Raw genomic sequence first — 17,658 nt, forward strand, 5'->3', positions numbered from 1 at the left:
AAAGAAACAGAGAATTTGAATATTACAATAAATGAGCTAGACTTAACAGACATTTATAGGCCATTACATCCCACAACAGCAGGATACACCTTTTTCTCAAGTGCTCATGGATCATTCTCAAAGATAGACAGTATGCTGGGTCACAAAGCAAGTCTCAACAAATTAAAAAAGATTGAAACCATACACAACACTTTCTCAGATCATAAAGGAATGAAGTTGGAAATCAATAATAGGCAGAGTGCCAGAAAATTCACAAATACGTGGAGGCTCAACAACACACTTTTAAACATCCAGTGGGTCAAGGAAGAAATTACAAGAGAAATTAGTAAATATCTCGAGGCGGATAAAAATGAAAACACAACATATCAAAACCTATGGGACGCAGCAAAGGCAGTGCTAATTGCCCTAAATGCCTATATCAAAAAAGAAGAAAGGGTAAAATTCGGGAATTCACTGTCCACTTGGAAGAACTGGAGAAAGAACAGCAAACTAACCCCAAAGCAAGCAAAAGGAAAGAAATAACAAAGATTAGAGCAGAAATAAATGAAATTGAGAACATGAAAACAATAGAGAAAATCAATAAGACCAGAAGTTGGTTCTATGAGAAAATCAACAAGATTGATGGGCCTTTAGCAAGATTGACAAAAAGAAGAAGAGAGAGGATGCAAATAAATAAGATCAGAAATGGAAGAGGAGACATAACCACTGACCTCACAGGAATAAAGGAGGTAATAACAGGATACTATGAACAACTTTATGCTAATAAATACAACAATGTAGATGAAATGGACAAGTTCCGAGAAAGGCATGAACAACCAGCTTTGACTCAAGAAGAAATAGACAACCTCAACAAACCAATCACAAGTAAAGAAATTGAATCAGTCATTCAAAAGCTTCCCAAAAAGAAAAGTCCAGGACCACACAGCTTCACATGTGAATTCTACCAAACATTCCAGAAAGAATTAGTACCAACTCTGCTCAAACTCTTCAAAAAAATCAAAGTGGAGGGAAAGCTACCTAATTCATTCTATGAAGCCAACATCACCCTCATACCAAAACCAGGCAAAGATATTAAAAAAAAAGAAAACTACAGACCAATCTCTCTAATGAATATAGATGCAAAAATCCTCAACAAAATTCTAGCAAATCGAATCCAGCAACACATTAAAAGAATTATACATCATGACCAAGTAGGATTCATCCCAGGTATGCAAGGATGGTTCAACATAAGAAAATCAATTGATGTAATACACCATATCAACAAATCAAAGCAGAAAAATCACATGATCATCTCAATTGATGCAGAGAAGGCATTTGACAAGATTCAACATCCTTTCCTGTTGAAAACACTTCAAAGGATAGGAATACAAGGGAACCTCCTTAAAATGATAGAGGGAATATATGAAAAACCCACAGCTAATATCATCCTCAATGGGGAAAAATTGAAAACTTTCCCCCTAAGATCAAGAACAAGACAAGGATGTCCATTATCACCACTATTCTTCAACATCGTGTTGGAGGTTCTAGCCAGAGCAATTAGACCAGAAAAAGAAATACAAGGCATCAAAATTGGAAAGGAAGAAGTAAAACTATCACTGTTTGCAGATGATATGATACTATACATTGAAAACCCTGAAAAATCCACAGCAAAACTACTAGAGCTAATAAATGAGTACAGCAAAGTAGTAGGTTACAAGATCAACATTCAAAAATCTGTAGTGTTTCTATACACTAGCAATGAACAAGCTGAGGGGGAAATCAAGAAACTAATTCCATTTACAATTGCAACTAAAAGAATAAAATACTTAGGAATAAATTTAACTAAAGAGACAAAAGACCTATACAAAGAAAACTACAAAAAACTGTTAAAAGACATCACGGAAGACCTAAATAGATGGAAGGGCATACCGTATTCATGGATTGGAAGACTAAATATAGTTAAGATGTCAATTCTACCTAAATTGATTTACAGATTCAATGCAGTACCAATCAAAATCCCAACAACTTATGTTTCAAAAATAGAAAAGCCAATAAGCAAATTTATCTGGAAGGGCAGGGTGCCCCGAATTGCTAAAAGTATCTTGTGGAAAAAAAACGAAGCTGGAGGTCTCACGCTGCCTGACTTTAAGGCATATTATGAAGCCACAGTGGTCAAAACAGCATGGTATTGGCATAAAGATAGATATATCGACCAATGGAATCGAATAGAGTGCTCAGATATAGATCCTCTCGTCTATGGACATTTGGTCTTTGATAAGACCGTCAAGCCAACTCACCTGGGACAGAACAGTCTCTTCAATAAATGGTGCCTAGAGAACTGGATATCCATGTGCAAAAGAATGAAAGAGGACCCGTATCTTACACCCTATACAAAAGTTAACTTAAAATGGATCAAAGATCTAAACATTAGGTCTAAGGCCATAAAACAGAGGAAAATGTAGGGAGATATCTTATGAATCTTACAATTGGAAGCGGTTTTATGGACCTTAAACCTAAAGCAAGAGCACTGAAGAAAGAAATAAATAAATGGGAGCTCCTCAAAATTCAACACTTTTGTGCATCAAAGAACTTCATCAAGAAAGTAGAAAGACAGCCTACACAATGGGAGACAGTATTTGGAAATGACATATCAGATTCTAGTATCCAGAATTTATAAAGAGATTGTTCAACTCAACAACAAAAAGACAGCTAACCCAGTTGCAAAATGGGAAAAAGACTTGAATAGACACCTCTCAGAAGAGGAAATACAAATGAACAAAAGGCACATGAAGAGATGCTGAATGTCCCTGGCCATTAGAGAACTGCAAATCAAAACCACAATGAGATATCATCTCACACCCACCAGAATGTCCATTATCAACAAAACAGAAAATGACAAGTGCTGGAGAGGATGTGGAGAAAGACGCACACTCATCCACTGTTGGTGGGAATGTCAAATGGTGCAACCCCTGTGGAAGGCAGTTTGGCAGTTCCTCAAAAAGCTGAATGTAGAATTGCCATACGACCCAGCAATACCATTGCTAGGTATCTACTCAGAGGACTTAAGGGCAAAGACAGAAACGGACATTTGCACACCAATGTTTATAGCAGCATTATTTACAATTGCAAAGAGATGGAAACAGCCAAAATGTCCATCAACAGACGAGTGGCTAAACAAACTGTGGTATATACATACGATGGAATATTATGCAGGTTTAAGACAGAATAAACTTATGAAGTGTGTAATAACATGGATGGACCTAGAGAACATTATGCTGAGTGAGACTAGTCAAAAACTAAAGGACAAATACTGTATGGTCCCACTGATGTGAACCAACATTAGAGAATAAACTTGGAATATGTCATTGGTAACAGAGACCATCAGGAGATAGAAATAGGGTAAGATAGTGGGTAATTGGAGCTGAAGGGATACAGACTGTGCAACAAGATTGAATAGAAAAACTCAGAAATGGACAGCACAATACTATCTAATTGTTATGTAATTACGTTAAAACACTGAATGAAGCTGCATCTGAGGTATAGTTTTTTATTATTATTATTTTTTTATTTTTAATTTTTTAAAATTTTTAAAAAATTTCTATTATCGTTTTATTTCTTTTTCTGTTGTCTTTCTATTTCTTTTTCTAAATCGATGCAAATGTACTAAGAAATGATGAATATTCATCTATGTGATATTAAGAATTACTGATTGTATATGTAGAATGGAATGATTTCTAAATGTTGTGTTAGTTAATTTTTTTAATTAATAAAATAATAAATAAATAAAAGTATAGCTTATTACGAATCTATTCCAGATACATTAGTGTGTAACATTTGGGAGAAATTGTTTCCCCCTCTCTCTCCCTTCCATATACATATATATGTACATATATGCATATATAAATGTGTGTATTTACTTAAAGTAAAAAATATGGTGTTATTTATGTGTATAAGTGAGAATGTGGTGAGTTTGTGTGAATGGAGGTAAAAGTTTGTGCATTAATATTATCCTGTATACATGATGCTAATTCTTAGGTAGTTGTGATTCATATTTGCCATTGTTCATCTTATCCTTTCAGGTTAGTATAAATAACTATCCTTTCTCTTTCTCTGGCTACATCATATATTTTCCCAGCAATGCTAAGTTAATCATTTGATAATATTTCAAAAATTTCAAAGATTGCTGTTTACTTCTCTAAATATTTTATATTCATTAAGAAACATCTGTTCTACAGTGAGTTATTAAAAATATTTTAACATAAAAAAATGCTTCACTCTGGAATATTTTATCCTTCTGTTTATTATTATATAAGTAATGCCCTGTACTTCTCTCAAACTCATGCCGGCTTCCCCATTACCAATTTGTAGGTACACATTTTTTCTTTTTTCAATGAACATGAAACACTTTATTGTGGTAAAATACACATAAATAAAATTAACTATTTGTAACATCTAGTAAACTCACAATTTTGTGTAATCATTACCACTAGGTGGTTTCAGAATATTTTTATCACCCCCAAAAATGCTCTACTCATTAAGCAGTCACCCTGTTTCCTCTGTCCTCAGGCCTCAACAATCACTAACCTGTCTGTGAATTTTCCTATTCTGCGTATTTCATAAAAATGGAATCATACAACATGTTGTCTTTTGTTTCTGGCTTCTTTTACTTAGCATAATGTTTTCAAGTTTCATCCATGTGGTAGCCATATTACTGTACTTCTCACTCCTTTTTAGGGACTAGCATTTCATTTTATACCACATTTTATTTATCCATTCATCAGTTGAAGAACATCTGGATGTTTCTACCTTTTGCCTATTGAATAGTGCTATGAATATTTGCATGCAAGTTTTGTTTTGTTTTTTTTTAACTTTTTGTTATTGTCTGTTATAACAGATATACAAAATAAAGTAATAAGAAAGCAGTAGTTTTCAAAGCACTCTTCAAAAAGTGGTTACAGGACAAATCCCAGAGTTTGTCATGGGCTACCATAAATCCTCTCATATTTCTTCTTCTAGCTGCTCCAGAATATAGAAGGCTAGAGGGCTTAAATTCATTTTTATCATCACAATTGACTTTTTTTTTGTGAAAAATAACATATATACAAAAAAGCTATAAATTACAAAGCACAGCACCACAGTTAGTTGTAGAACATGTTTCAGGCTTTGACATGGGTTACAATTTCAGGTTTTTACTTCTAGGTGCTCTAAAATACTGGAGACTAAAAGAGATATCAATTTAATGATTCAACATTCATATGCATTTAATAAGTCCTATGTTCTATATATAATTCTACCATCACCTTTTTTTGAAGACTTTTTTTTTATTAATTAACGGAAAAAAAGAAATTAACCCAACATTTAGAAATCATACCATTCTACATATGCAATCAGTAATTCTTAACATCATCACATAGATGCATGATCATCGTTTCTTAGTACATTTGCTCTACCATCACCTTTGATCTTTCCATATCTCTCTTTGGGGTTTCTTGGGCTATGGCACTTCTAAATGTTTGCTATTGGAAGGTTCTATCAGTAATATGGGGTAGGAAGATGGAACTATCTGATGTTTTAGAGAGGCTGGGCTAAGTTTCAGGATTTATCTGGACCAGGGACCCATCCGGAGGTTGTAGGTTTCTGGAAAGTTACTCTAGTGCCTAGAACCCTTGTGGGATCGTATATATTGGCCTAGGTGTTCTTTAGGATTGACTGGAATGGTCCTGGTTGGAGGTTGGCGGGTTGTGATTGGTAGCAAGGTCTACCTGAAGCTAGCATAAGAGCCACCTACAGAGTAGCCTCTTGACTCTATTTGAACTCTCTTTGCCACTGATCCTTTATTAATTACACTTCTTTTTCCCCTTTTGGTCAGGATGTCATTGGTGATCCCACGGTGCCAGGGCTGGGTTCATCCCTGCGAGTTGTCTCCCACGTTGCCGGAGAGACTTTTCACCCCAGGATGTCATGTCCTACATAGAGGGGACGGCAGTGATTTCACATGCAGACTTGGGCTTGGAGAGAGTGAGGCCACATCTGAGTAACAACAGAGGTCCTCCAGAAGTAACTCTTAGACATGCCTATAGGTAGTCTACTTCTCCACTACCTACATAAGCTTCACAAGAATAAGCCTCCTGATCGAGGGCATGGCCTATTGATTTGGATATCCCTTAAGTTTGACACAGTATCAGGGAATTCCCTGATGATAAGGTTTTATAGTTCCATATTCTTTCTCCTCTCCCTCAGGGGACTTCGCCAAAACTTTTTGATTATTTGCTTAATGTAATCTAGGATGTTTCAGGTATTACAATACTCTATACAGGATTAAAGGACCTCTCTCTTATTCTGTGCTTCCTGTATTTCAGTTGTTCAAATGAGCTATTCAGATAAGTTGAATTAGATTATGCGCTACAGAAAATATCAGTTCCAGATCAAATAAAACATTCTTCCATTGGTCTCAAAGAGTATTTGTGGTTCTAAAGTGTAGACATTGTCTTCCTTACCCCTGTGTTCTGTATTACTTTAACCCCAACCTGTTTAGCTTCGTTCTTATCTCTGAATATCAGGTTGCATATATAAAGCAGCCTCTCTAAATCCAGAAATAATTATCACCACTGCCACCTTAATGTGTCTGCTCTAAAAGCTTATCAGTTCTTATAAGCATTTTCTAAAGATGACCATACAATTGTTGTTTTTTTATTCTGGCTTATTTTGTCTCAGTGAATGTCCTACATGTTCATTCACATCGTTGCATGCCTCATGACATTGTTCCTTTTTGTAGCAGCACAACCTTTGTTCGTAAGTATACATCATCGTTCACCAATCTGCTTCTCCGTCAGTGCATCCTTCAGTCACCTGCATTCATTGGGCATCATGTAGAGGGCCCAAAGTACACAGTCCATCAACATTCTCAATTTCAGATAGTTTCATTGTTCCCAAGAGACAGAAAACCAATAAACACACCCTCACCAAATAGGACATCTAAACCTTCTGTTAACTCTTATCCCTCATCCCATTATTTACCTCTGCTGTTGCTATGGTTGGGCTGATGGTTTGAACATAATAATGCTGCTATGAACATCAGTGTGCAAATGTCTGTTTGTGTCATTGCTTTCGGCTCTTCTGGGTTTATACCAAGTAGTGCTATTCTTGGGTCATAGGGCAACTTGATGTTTAGTTTCCTAAAGACCTGCCAAAGAGTCTTCTGTAGTGGCTGCACCATTATACATTCCCACCAGCAGTGCATAAATGTTCCAATTTCTCCACATACTCTCCAGCATTTACAGTTTCCTGTTTGTTTAATAGCAGCCATTCTTACAGGTGTGAGGTGATAATCTCATTGTAGTTTTGATCTGCATTTCCCTTATAGCCAGTGAAAATGAGCATCTCTTGATGTGCTTTTGAGCCATCTGTATTTGCTCTTCGGAAAAATGCCTATTCATATTTTAGCCCATTTTGTAATTGGATTGTTTGTTTTTTTGTTATTGAGTTGTATGATTTCTTTGTATATACAGTACATCAAACTTTTGTCTGATATGTGATTTCCGAGTATTTTCTCCCATTGAGTTGGTTGCCTCTTCGCCTTTTTGACAAAGTCTTTTTGAGGTGCAGAAGCATTTGATTTGGGGGAGTTCCCATTTATCTATTTTTTTCTTTTGTTGCTTGTGGTTTGGGTGTCAAGTTTAGGAAGACCTATTACTAGGTCTTGAAAATGTTTCCCTACATTTTCTTCTAGAGAACTTTGTGGTGCTAGTTCTTATATTTAGCTGTTTGAACTCCTTTTAGTATTTCTTGTAGGGTTGGTCTCTTGTTGCCAAATTCTTTCAGGACCTCTTTGGCTGTGAAAACTTTAATCTGTCCCTCAATTTTGAAGGACAGTTTGGCTGGGTACAAAATTCTTGGCTGGAAATCTTTCTCTTTCTGGATCTTGAATATCTTACCACTGCCTTCTTGCCTCCAGGGTATTAGTTGAGTAATCTGAACTCAGTCTTATTTCATTTCCCTTGTATGTAGTAGATTGTTTTTCCTTTGCCACTTTCAGGATTTCCTGCTTCTCTTCAACATTTGACATACTGATTGGTATGTGCCTTGGGGAAGGCCTATTTGAATTTATTGTGTTTGGAGTTCTTTGGGCTTCTTTGACTTGTATATGTATGTCCTTTTTGAGGTTAGGGAAGTTTTCACCATTATGTCATCAACTGCTCTTCCTAGTCGTTTACTCCTCTCTTCTCCTTCTGGGACACCAGTGATTCTTACATTTGTGTGCTCTGCTCTGTCTATCATTTCCCCGAGTTCCCATTCAATTTCTCCCATCTTTTTTACCATTTGCTGTTTAGAGTCTTTGAAGTCAATATCCTGTCCTAATATCACTTATTCTTTCTTCTATCTCTTCAAATCTGGTGTTGTGTGCCTATAGTATGTTTTTTGTGGGCTCAACAGAATTAATCTCTCTAATTTCTGCTGTTTTTCAATTTATTCTTTCATATTCCTCTTTGTACTCTTCTACTGTCTTCTTGATCTCCTTTATGTCATTTGCTATCCCACTTAAGAATTGAATGACCATCTTTGATTAGTTGTTCCAATATCTGTGTCTTCTCTGGTGTTTTAATTTTGTCATTAGGCAGGGCTCTATCTGTTTGCATTTTGATATGCTTAATGATCTTCTGCTGTCTTCATCGCATGAAATATCTTGATTGACTTACTTTGGAAGTTGATTTATATCAGTGGTCTAAGGCCTTGTGTTTGTGGGGTGGTTGTACAGCAGGGAGCAGGGCACGAGTTGCAGCACTCAGTACAGTGATTTGTTTCAGGGCAGGTGTGGGTATAAGGTTGGGGATGTTACACTGATGCTTGTGAACATGAGTGCCCACCAGCCAGGGAGGATGGAACTGTGTGAGTGCATACACATAACCCTGGCATGTGCTGGTCTAAGGCATGGGGCCACTTGTGCACATGTGTAGAGTTGTGACAGCAGGTCGGCACTTTCTCAGAGCTGAGAAGTAAGGCTGAGGGCTGTGCTCATGTGCAGTTCTAGGACTGTTGTAAAGTGCGGTTCCCAGAGCTGAATGACATGATTGGGGGCGCATGTGTATGTGTGAGCATAAAAGTGTTGTAAATAGGTGTGCTGAACTCAAGGAGGGTGGGATGAGCCTGTGTGATACTATGAGCAGGGGGAAAGGGCGGCCCAGGCATGGAGGTTAGTGCCTACAACCTTTACGTGCTGACAACAACCTGCATGGAATAGGGAGGGGGAGGTAGTGCTCGAGAGGTGTGCAGGAGTGGTGGATTGGGCTGCACTTGGGATGGGGGTGTGGGGCAGGTATGTGTACTGGGGGCTGATGGGTTGGGGGCACCTGGAGCTCCGGGAATGGGAACAGGTGACGGGTTTCAGGTGCATGGGTGAGTTGCTGGTTACTGGCCTGTGCAGGTGAGGGTAGCATGCCCATGGAGCGTGGGTTGGCTTGCTTCTTAGTCCTGTGTTCCAGTCCATGCACTCCTGCAGACTCAGCACCTCCATGCCAGGCTCCAGCTTTCTGCCTCTCAGTTTCTCGGCCTCTGCAACCAGATCTGCTGCTTGTGGTACGGAAGGGTCTCTCAGGTCAACCACAATCCTGACTTGCTGCCTCAGTGCCCACGTGTGTGTCCTCTAACTTTTTTGTGGGGCATGGCTATCTTTGGCTACTCTAGTTGGCCATCTTCCTGAAAGTCTCTGCATTTCCACATTTTATCTAGACCATATAGAATGTGTTAAAAGACCCAATATTCCACCCCATACATTTACTCTTTTTGTGTAGTTACTGAAAATCATCTATTCCTTGATTTAATGGAACTAATTAAATGAGTAAATGTTTGCTTTTTTATTTGTATATAAGGTTTATTTATTCCTCATGTTTTTGCCCAATTTTGTGCGCAATTTTTATACTGATATTAACTTATCTTTGTATGTAAGGTTTGACAGTTATATTGGTGATTGCTAAAATTTTTACTTTCTAAATGTATTTCATTATTTTACAAATTCAGAATACAGTGTTCTGAACTTTTACATGAGGTTTAAAATATATCAATTTGATGATAACCTTAGTAAGTGAGTTGTTTTCCTGAAATCTCTGTCTGAATAATGTTAATTTTAAGCGGGAAATAGCAATCCCTCTGTTGTGTTTAACGTTGCAATTATTGCTGTATAAAGTACCTCAAACTTAATGGAGTAACATAGCAATTATTTATTATTATTGATCCTCATGGGTCTGGGGGTTGACTGGATTCAACTACACATTTCTCTCCTAGGACCTCATATGGATTTCTTCTGACTGTGACTAGGGCTGAAGTCACATCCAAGGCTTCCTTATTTGCTTGTTTGGTGGTTGATGCTGGCTTCAGCTTAGTCTTCATTGGGGCTGTGAGCAGAACACCTGTATGTGCCCCATCTGCTGGCCTGAGCTTCCTCACTGCATTGTGGCCGGTTTCCAAAAGCAAGCATACTGACAGGGAGCCAAATAGAAGCTTTATCACCTGTTATGACATATCCTTTCTTCTGCTACCTTTGGTTTATTAGAAGTGAGTCGCTAAGTACAGTTCTTATTTAAGAGGAGGGAAATTAGTTTCATCGCATCATGAGAAGTTTCAAAGATTTTGCAGGCTAAATTTTAAAACTGCCACAACTGTGTACTACTCCCATTCCACTCCCCTACCTCCCCCCACGGCCCCCTACTCCCCCCACCTCCCCCGTACCTACTATATCTCTCCTTCTAAAGTTTCAGTAAATGGCTCCAGTAGACCAGAACAGAAACTTGTGAGTTATCTTTTTGGTACCTGATCATAAAAGTAAATGGTTTTTCTCCTTTAATTTTTGGTAATATATAATTGAGAGATTTCTTTAAGTTAGTCCATCCGTATGTTCCAGGAATAAACTCTTGTTTGTAATGTGATATTCTCCTCTCTTCTGGATTCAGATTTATTAATATTTTATTTAGAGTTTTGCAGTTTTATTTTTAACTGGGATCTGTACCTTTCTTTACATACTGGCTCTGTGTTTTGTGGATTGGTATTATGGAAGCAACAAAAAATAAATTAAGAAGCCTTATATTTCTGTGACCTGAAATAGTTTTGATAATGTAGAATGCTATTTTTGTAGGTTACTGGTTTATAAAACCAGCTGCTGATATCTAGGTGTTCAGTTATTCTTACAACTTGTGGTTATTGATCTCTTGATCTTTAAAACTTTCTGCTTAAAAGTCATTTGTAACTATAATTGAGCATAAGAGAACTGTGTAATTCTATTTATGAAAAATATACTGGTTTTCTTCAGCTTCTTAAATAGTGTTGTTACGTTTTAAGCATGGGCTGTGACAGTTTTCTGTAGAGATTATATTCCGTAGATTTCTATTTTTATAGCTCTGAACAATATAACTCTGAAAATAATAAGTGAAGTATGTATAATGCTTTACAGTTTACAGAATCCTTTTGAAAGTTCTTTGATTTCATCCCATCACAGCAAGTAATAGCCTTCCTGGAATAGTTTTATGGGTGAAAAAGTGGTGCTTCATAGTGCTTGCATCATTTGCCTTAAGGCCCACAACTTCTAGGAAAAGGAGTAGTTAAATGTGGAACCCCACTAGGCATTAAATCCTGTGATTAAAGACCACTGCTTAAAGGGAGAAGGAAAGTAAGTAGAATTAAAAAGTGAAAATCAAAGCTGCAGTATTTTAGTGTACCTTCCCAACTTCTATTACTGGTGAGGAGTTTTTTTTCTATCTTGGGTGTCAAAAATGTTTTTAAGGACTTACATGGCCATTGTTACGATGAAAGATTGCATTTTCTTGAGTAATGTATGTCACTGTTCCAGTTTAAAAAGTTTTAAACTTCAGTGTTATTGCCTTGAATTTCATAACCCTTTTTCACTTAGATTTAACTTCAATTCTAGTCATCAGAACTAAGTAACTCTGTTTACTTGGCTGTGTATGATGTTTTTATATCCTGATAGTCTTTGCCAAGAATTTATTACTCTTTTATATTCCTTAGATGATGATGGAAGAAGTATTGCTAGAGTAAAGTTTGTTTTCATGTTAGAAATACAATAAATCTAATATAGAAAAAAATTATAGACCAATGTAGAAAATGTAAAAATACTTTAGTTATAATAGGAAAAAATCACAGAAGTGTTATGTCAAACATTGTGGTATGTACTGCTTTTAGAATCTGTCTTGTGTTCTCAAGTCCGTGATTCTAGTATAAAACTAATCAAATGATTGACCTGTATCATATTATTTGTAGTATTATGTTGGAAATAAATAATACATTTTAAAAATCAGCAATTTGTACTTTGTAAAATTATATATTTCTGGAGGTTCTATGTCAAAAATGATTTAAAAATTGGGGAGGGTCAAAAACTTCATAAAAGAAAAGTTTAAGTAAGTAGATAGATATGAGAAAAACTAGAGGAAGAAGGGTGAAAATAAACGGGGAAATCTAGTCCTGAGTTTTCTTAGATTAGGACAGTTTCTGAAGCCTATGTGTGTAGATTAAGCAAGTAGAAAATGAAATAAATAATAGTTGGTTTCTGCTTTTCACCTAGTAAGTAGAGAATTTGGCTTATCTCTTTTGTGTGAAATTTGGGAAACAGTACTGCATTAGAAATATTTTTTTAATCACACCTTATGTGCTATCAGAATGTAGAATTTGGAATCAGAAAATCCTTGGTGATGCCACATATTGGGCAAGTCACTTGACTTTTCTGAGCCTCAGAGTTGCTAAGATTAATGTATGTAGAAGTGCTATATTGAATGTTTAGTACTAAATAAATGTTTGTTATTCCTGACTTTACTACTTTTTGCCAGTGAGGTAGTAGGCAAGTAAATTCTTTGAGTCCTGATTTCTTCATCTTTAATGTGCTGATATAAAGATAAATTTCCGAGTTGAGAGATTTAAAGTACCTGTGGCTAGCATAGTAATAGGAACAGAGAGTTCTCATGTATTGTGAGTTTCTTACCTCCCTGTCTGGCACTCCTTTTCAAAAACCTCATTCTTGTTTAATATATTGGCCTTTAGATGGTATTAATCAGTCTCTTCTCTTTATAATAGATTTAAGACTAAAATAATATTTCAGATACAATAGTATAGATAAGTTATATAGCTTATAAATATAGGACCACAATAGTAGTAGTAATCTTTAGTGGCTTTATGTAAATTATTCACTTATGGTTATGGGAATGTATAAATTATTTCAAACAGTTTATTTTTAATGATTATCTCCCTGTTTTTATCCTTTCCTTCAGATGCAGACATTTATAATGAGTTTTATCCTGTGCCACCTCCCTACAGTGTTGCTACCTCCCTTCCTACATATGATGAGGCTGAGAAGGCTAAAGCTGCTGCAATGGCAGCTGAAGCAGCAGAAACATCTCAAAGAGTAAGAGAATTTTATCAGTTCCTTTTGAGAATATTTGTATTAATCCATGTTACATTTAACAATATAAAAATAGTTCTCTGTATTAGAGTGTGTTTCTGCGTAGACACTTTTTAGCATTGTTTTCCAATACTACTTATGTATGTCTTAATTTTTAGTGAAATTGACATTCTTCTCATTAAACTCACTTTTGCCTGATGTCATCTTATGGTCATCCTACAACTTATCATTCATTGACAATGTATTTATTGCTTCCTAAATCTTGATTTTAGGTACCTCATGCTCATGATTATCTGCTTCTATGCTTCTAACTCTCTCACTCTAGTTAGTCCCACTCACATAGTTCTTCTCTTTCATCTTGTCTTCAAGTTCATTAACCTCTTCACTGTTCATGTCATTATTGTCCTCTTTATAGTGTTTAGATCCCATGGTTCATCACTATAATCATAAATTATCTTTTATTTTTTATGTTCTTTTTTAATATATTAGCATAGTAAGTTAAGTGGATCTATGGATGAACTCAAGGTAGGTTAAAAAAAACAGAAAAGTAATGCTAAGTTACAAGGCCTTCAAATAATTTTTGTCAGTTCCTTCCTCCCCCTCCCCTCCATATATTCCACTGTAGAATTTCGGAGTAATGGTTGCCCTTTCTTCTTTGTTTGTCTTAATAGTGGGGAGTGTGAAATACATAAATGTTATACTGCATTCTGGTAAAATAAATGACTATCTCAGTAGCATGTTTAGTATTTGGCAGCCAGGTTAAAGGAGGAAATTGTTTACATTTCAGTATGGCTGAGTTTGTTGTATTTTTTTTCTTGCTCCAGACCTTAGAGACGTTATTTCAGATCCCAGTTTGTTCAGGATAAAGAAAATTCACTTGATAGTAGAAAGCTGGAATTATGTGAAGAGCAAAGGGAGGGAGGTGTGTTTCCATTTTTTTGCATCTCACACACAGTTTAAGGTCAACATAAATAGCTTTAGACACAGTCATGAAGTTAGGTATAGATAGTGAACTCTCAGAGGGAAAGTAGGTCTGATTAAAAAAAGTGGCATAGATAAAGCTCCGTCAGTAAGGATTTTTCATTCTGAGGGAAGAATCATGGAGAAGAATCGATAGATCTTTAAAGTATGAAGTTTCTGTCAAAGTCAACTCTAGGTTGCTTAGATTGTATATATATTTGCAGTTGTACATGTGCATGTGAAATAGAGGGATAGTAACTCCTTTTGTGAGAAAATGGCTCTTTAGAGACCTTGAAAATGGTAAAGGTCTTTAAAGAATGTTAAGAACCTTGGATCCTTTACTGCCCTAATTTTCATATAATAGAATAAGTCTCAAGAGAAAGTAGGAAATATTAAGTCTTGTATTACCTGCACTTTGAGAAAAGCAAAAAAAATGATTTTACCTATTAGAGCTAGAGAGCACTGAATTGTTGACTATTTCCTCCCTTCACTGTCGTCATTTCCAGTGCTTTGTGGTCTCCAGTCAAATTGGAACATGTCCCTAAAGAAAAATGATCTCTTTTCACTTGCTTTTGATTTCATTGTCACCTCAGCCTATGAAAATGGGAATTGTGGAAAACTTCATAGAAAACAAAATATAATTACAGAAGAGAATTAGTAGTGTGTTTAGTACAAAATACACGTCCTTGTAAGAAATCATTTAAATTCATCAGTACTTCCTAGCCCAGTGCTCAAGTGTCCTCTTTTTGCAATCTGTGAGCAGCACCCTCTTTCTACAATGCATGAGTGTTTGTGTATGGGTCTTCATACCTGCATCAGATAAAAAACTGGTCTGATTAGCATTTGAGTATCAGCCCTGAATAAGCTGAAAGCCTATTTTTTTTTCAAGTGCAATTTTTTTGAGATTTATTCACATATCATATAATCATCCAAAGTATACAATCAGTGGTTCACAGTATCATCATATAGTACTGCGTTCACCACCACAATTTTTGAACATTTTCATTACTCCAAAACAAGTAAAAAAGAACACCGAAAACATCCCATACCCCCTATTCCTCGCTACTATTTATTTGTTTTTGTCTTTATTTTCTTACTCATCTGTCCATACATTGAATAAAGGAGTGTCAGTCACAATGTTTTCACAATCACATGGTCACACTCTGAAGGCTATGTAGTTATTCAGTCATCTTTAAGAATCAAGTCTACTGGATTACAGTTTAGCAGTTTTAGGTATTTCCTTGTAGCTGTTCTAATCCACTAAAAAGGGCTATCTGTATAATGTATAAGAATAACCTCCAGAATGACCTCTTGACTCTATTTGAAATCTCTCAGCCACTGAAACTTTGTTTAATTTCTCTAACCCCTTTTGGTCAAGAGCGCTTTATCAATCCCATGATGCCAGGGGCCAGGCTCATCCTGGAAGTCAGGTCCCACATTGCCAGAGAGATTTACACCCCTGGGAGTTCTGTCCCATGTAGAGGGGAGGGCAGTGAGTTTACCTACAGAGTTGACTGAAAGAGAGAGGCCACATCTGAGCAACAAAAGAGGTTCACTGGGGATGCCTCTTAGATATAATTGTAAGTAGGCTTAGCTTCCTCTTTGCAGAAGTAAGTTTCATAAGAGCAAGCTGCAAGATTGAAAGCTTGGCCTATTAAATTCGTAGTCCCCAGTGCTTGTGAGAATATCAGGAATTCCCCAGGTGGGAAAGTTTAGTATTTCCACATTTTTCTGCAGTCCTTCTAGGAAATTTGCTAATATGTTTTTGTTTTTTATTTTGATTTTACATGGGCAGGCATCGGGAATTGAACCCGGGTCTCTGTCATGGCTGGTAAGAACTCCGCCATTGTGCCACCATCGTGTGCTCTTTGCTACTATGTTTTCATTCACTGCCCAATTACTGTGGGATGTATCAGGGCATCACACAAATCTGTATAAACTGCTCCCTATTCAAGGTTCCATGTAATTATGGTGTTCGAATACATTGACCATATAAGTTAAATATTGTTGAAACCTTATTTCTTAAATCAGCTCTCATTAAGTGCATGTAAATAGCCCACAGACTTTGATGCCATACTATTTTCTACTACTTTCTACTTCTAATGTGTAGGTCTATAAGCATCTTATGGGATTCTAAGATAGATTTATGGAAATGAGCTACTCAATTTTAATGAAAAATATTTAAATTCCAAATAATTCATTTTATAAAACTTTCAGAACATGACTTGTTCATCAGTTAGGTTCATCTTAGAACCTTTATAGTGGGTAGGGATCACTTTTCAGTAACTTGTCATAAATTGTTTCAGTAAGTTGCCTTTTACCATACTAAGTAGAACTTGATAAACTGTGAGCAACTCCAGCATAAGGACCTTGTGTTTTTATTTCTAGTGCTTAGCTATTATCTGGCAGATGTTTAGTGTTTAATAAATGGCAGTAGGTTAAGTTAATAAGTGCGTTTTTTGTATTAGCCAATATGGGAAATTAAGAAAAAAAAAAGTACAGTTCTTCTATAAGAGCTCATCATTTTATATCCCAGAGTAATTTGGGAAGAGAATAAAAAAGTATTTTCAAAGTCCCTATGCTGGTTTGAAGCTATTATATACCCCAGAAAAGCCATGTCCTTTAATCCTCATTCAATATTGCTGAGTGGGACTTTTCTGATTGTTTCCATGGAGACGTGACCCACCCAGTTGTGGGTGGTAACTTTTGATTAAATGGTTTCCATGGAGATGTATCCATGGGTTACTTACTGGAGCCCTTTAAGAGGGAACCATTTTGGAAAATGATGGAGAGCTACCAGAACCAGCAGAGCCTATGCAGCCAGATATCTTTGGAGATGAAGAAGGAAAACACCCCCAGGGGAACTTCATGTAACAGGAAACCAGGAGAGAAAGCTAGAAGACTTTGTCAAGTACCCCCCCAGCTGAGAGATAAACCCTGAACTTCATCAGCCTTTCTTGAGGGAAGGTAACCTCTTGTTGGTGTCTTAATTTGGAAATTTTCATAGTCTTGCCTTAATTTGGATGTTTTCGCAGCCTTAGAACTGTAAACTTGCAACTTAATAAATTCCCATTTTTAAAAGCCGTTATGTTCCTGGCATATTGCATTCTGGCAGCTTTCAAACTGGAAAAGAGAAAGGAGAAAATATTCAGCTTCCCCAACTGGGGAATTCTTGATATTCTTGCAAGCAGTGGGGACAGCCAATTCAATGGGCTAATCCTCAATCTTGGAGCTCACCCCTATGAAGCTTATTCCTGCAGAGGAGAAGCTAAGCATACTAATAATTATGCCTAAGAGTCACCGCCCAGAGAACCTCTTTTGTT

At 36.5% G+C, this 17,658-nt stretch overlaps 1 protein-coding gene across 1 annotated transcript in view; it reads left to right on the plus strand.

Annotated features, from left to right (window-relative positions):
• NDFIP2 (Nedd4 family interacting protein 2) overlaps positions 1 to 17,658 on the plus strand; it is a 93,257-nt gene that overhangs the window by 50,158 nt on the left and 25,441 nt on the right. The window contains exon 3 of the mRNA XM_077158508.1: positions 13,245 to 13,378. Coding sequence (XP_077014623.1) covers positions 13,245 to 13,378 — 134 coding nt within the window. The remainder of the gene's footprint in view (positions 1 to 13,244; positions 13,379 to 17,658) is intronic.

Source organism: Tamandua tetradactyla, chromosome 4 (genome assembly GCF_023851605.1).
Source record: "Tamandua tetradactyla isolate mTamTet1 chromosome 4, mTamTet1.pri, whole genome shotgun sequence".
NCBI classification, from domain to species: domain Eukaryota; kingdom Metazoa; phylum Chordata; class Mammalia; order Pilosa; family Myrmecophagidae; genus Tamandua; species Tamandua tetradactyla.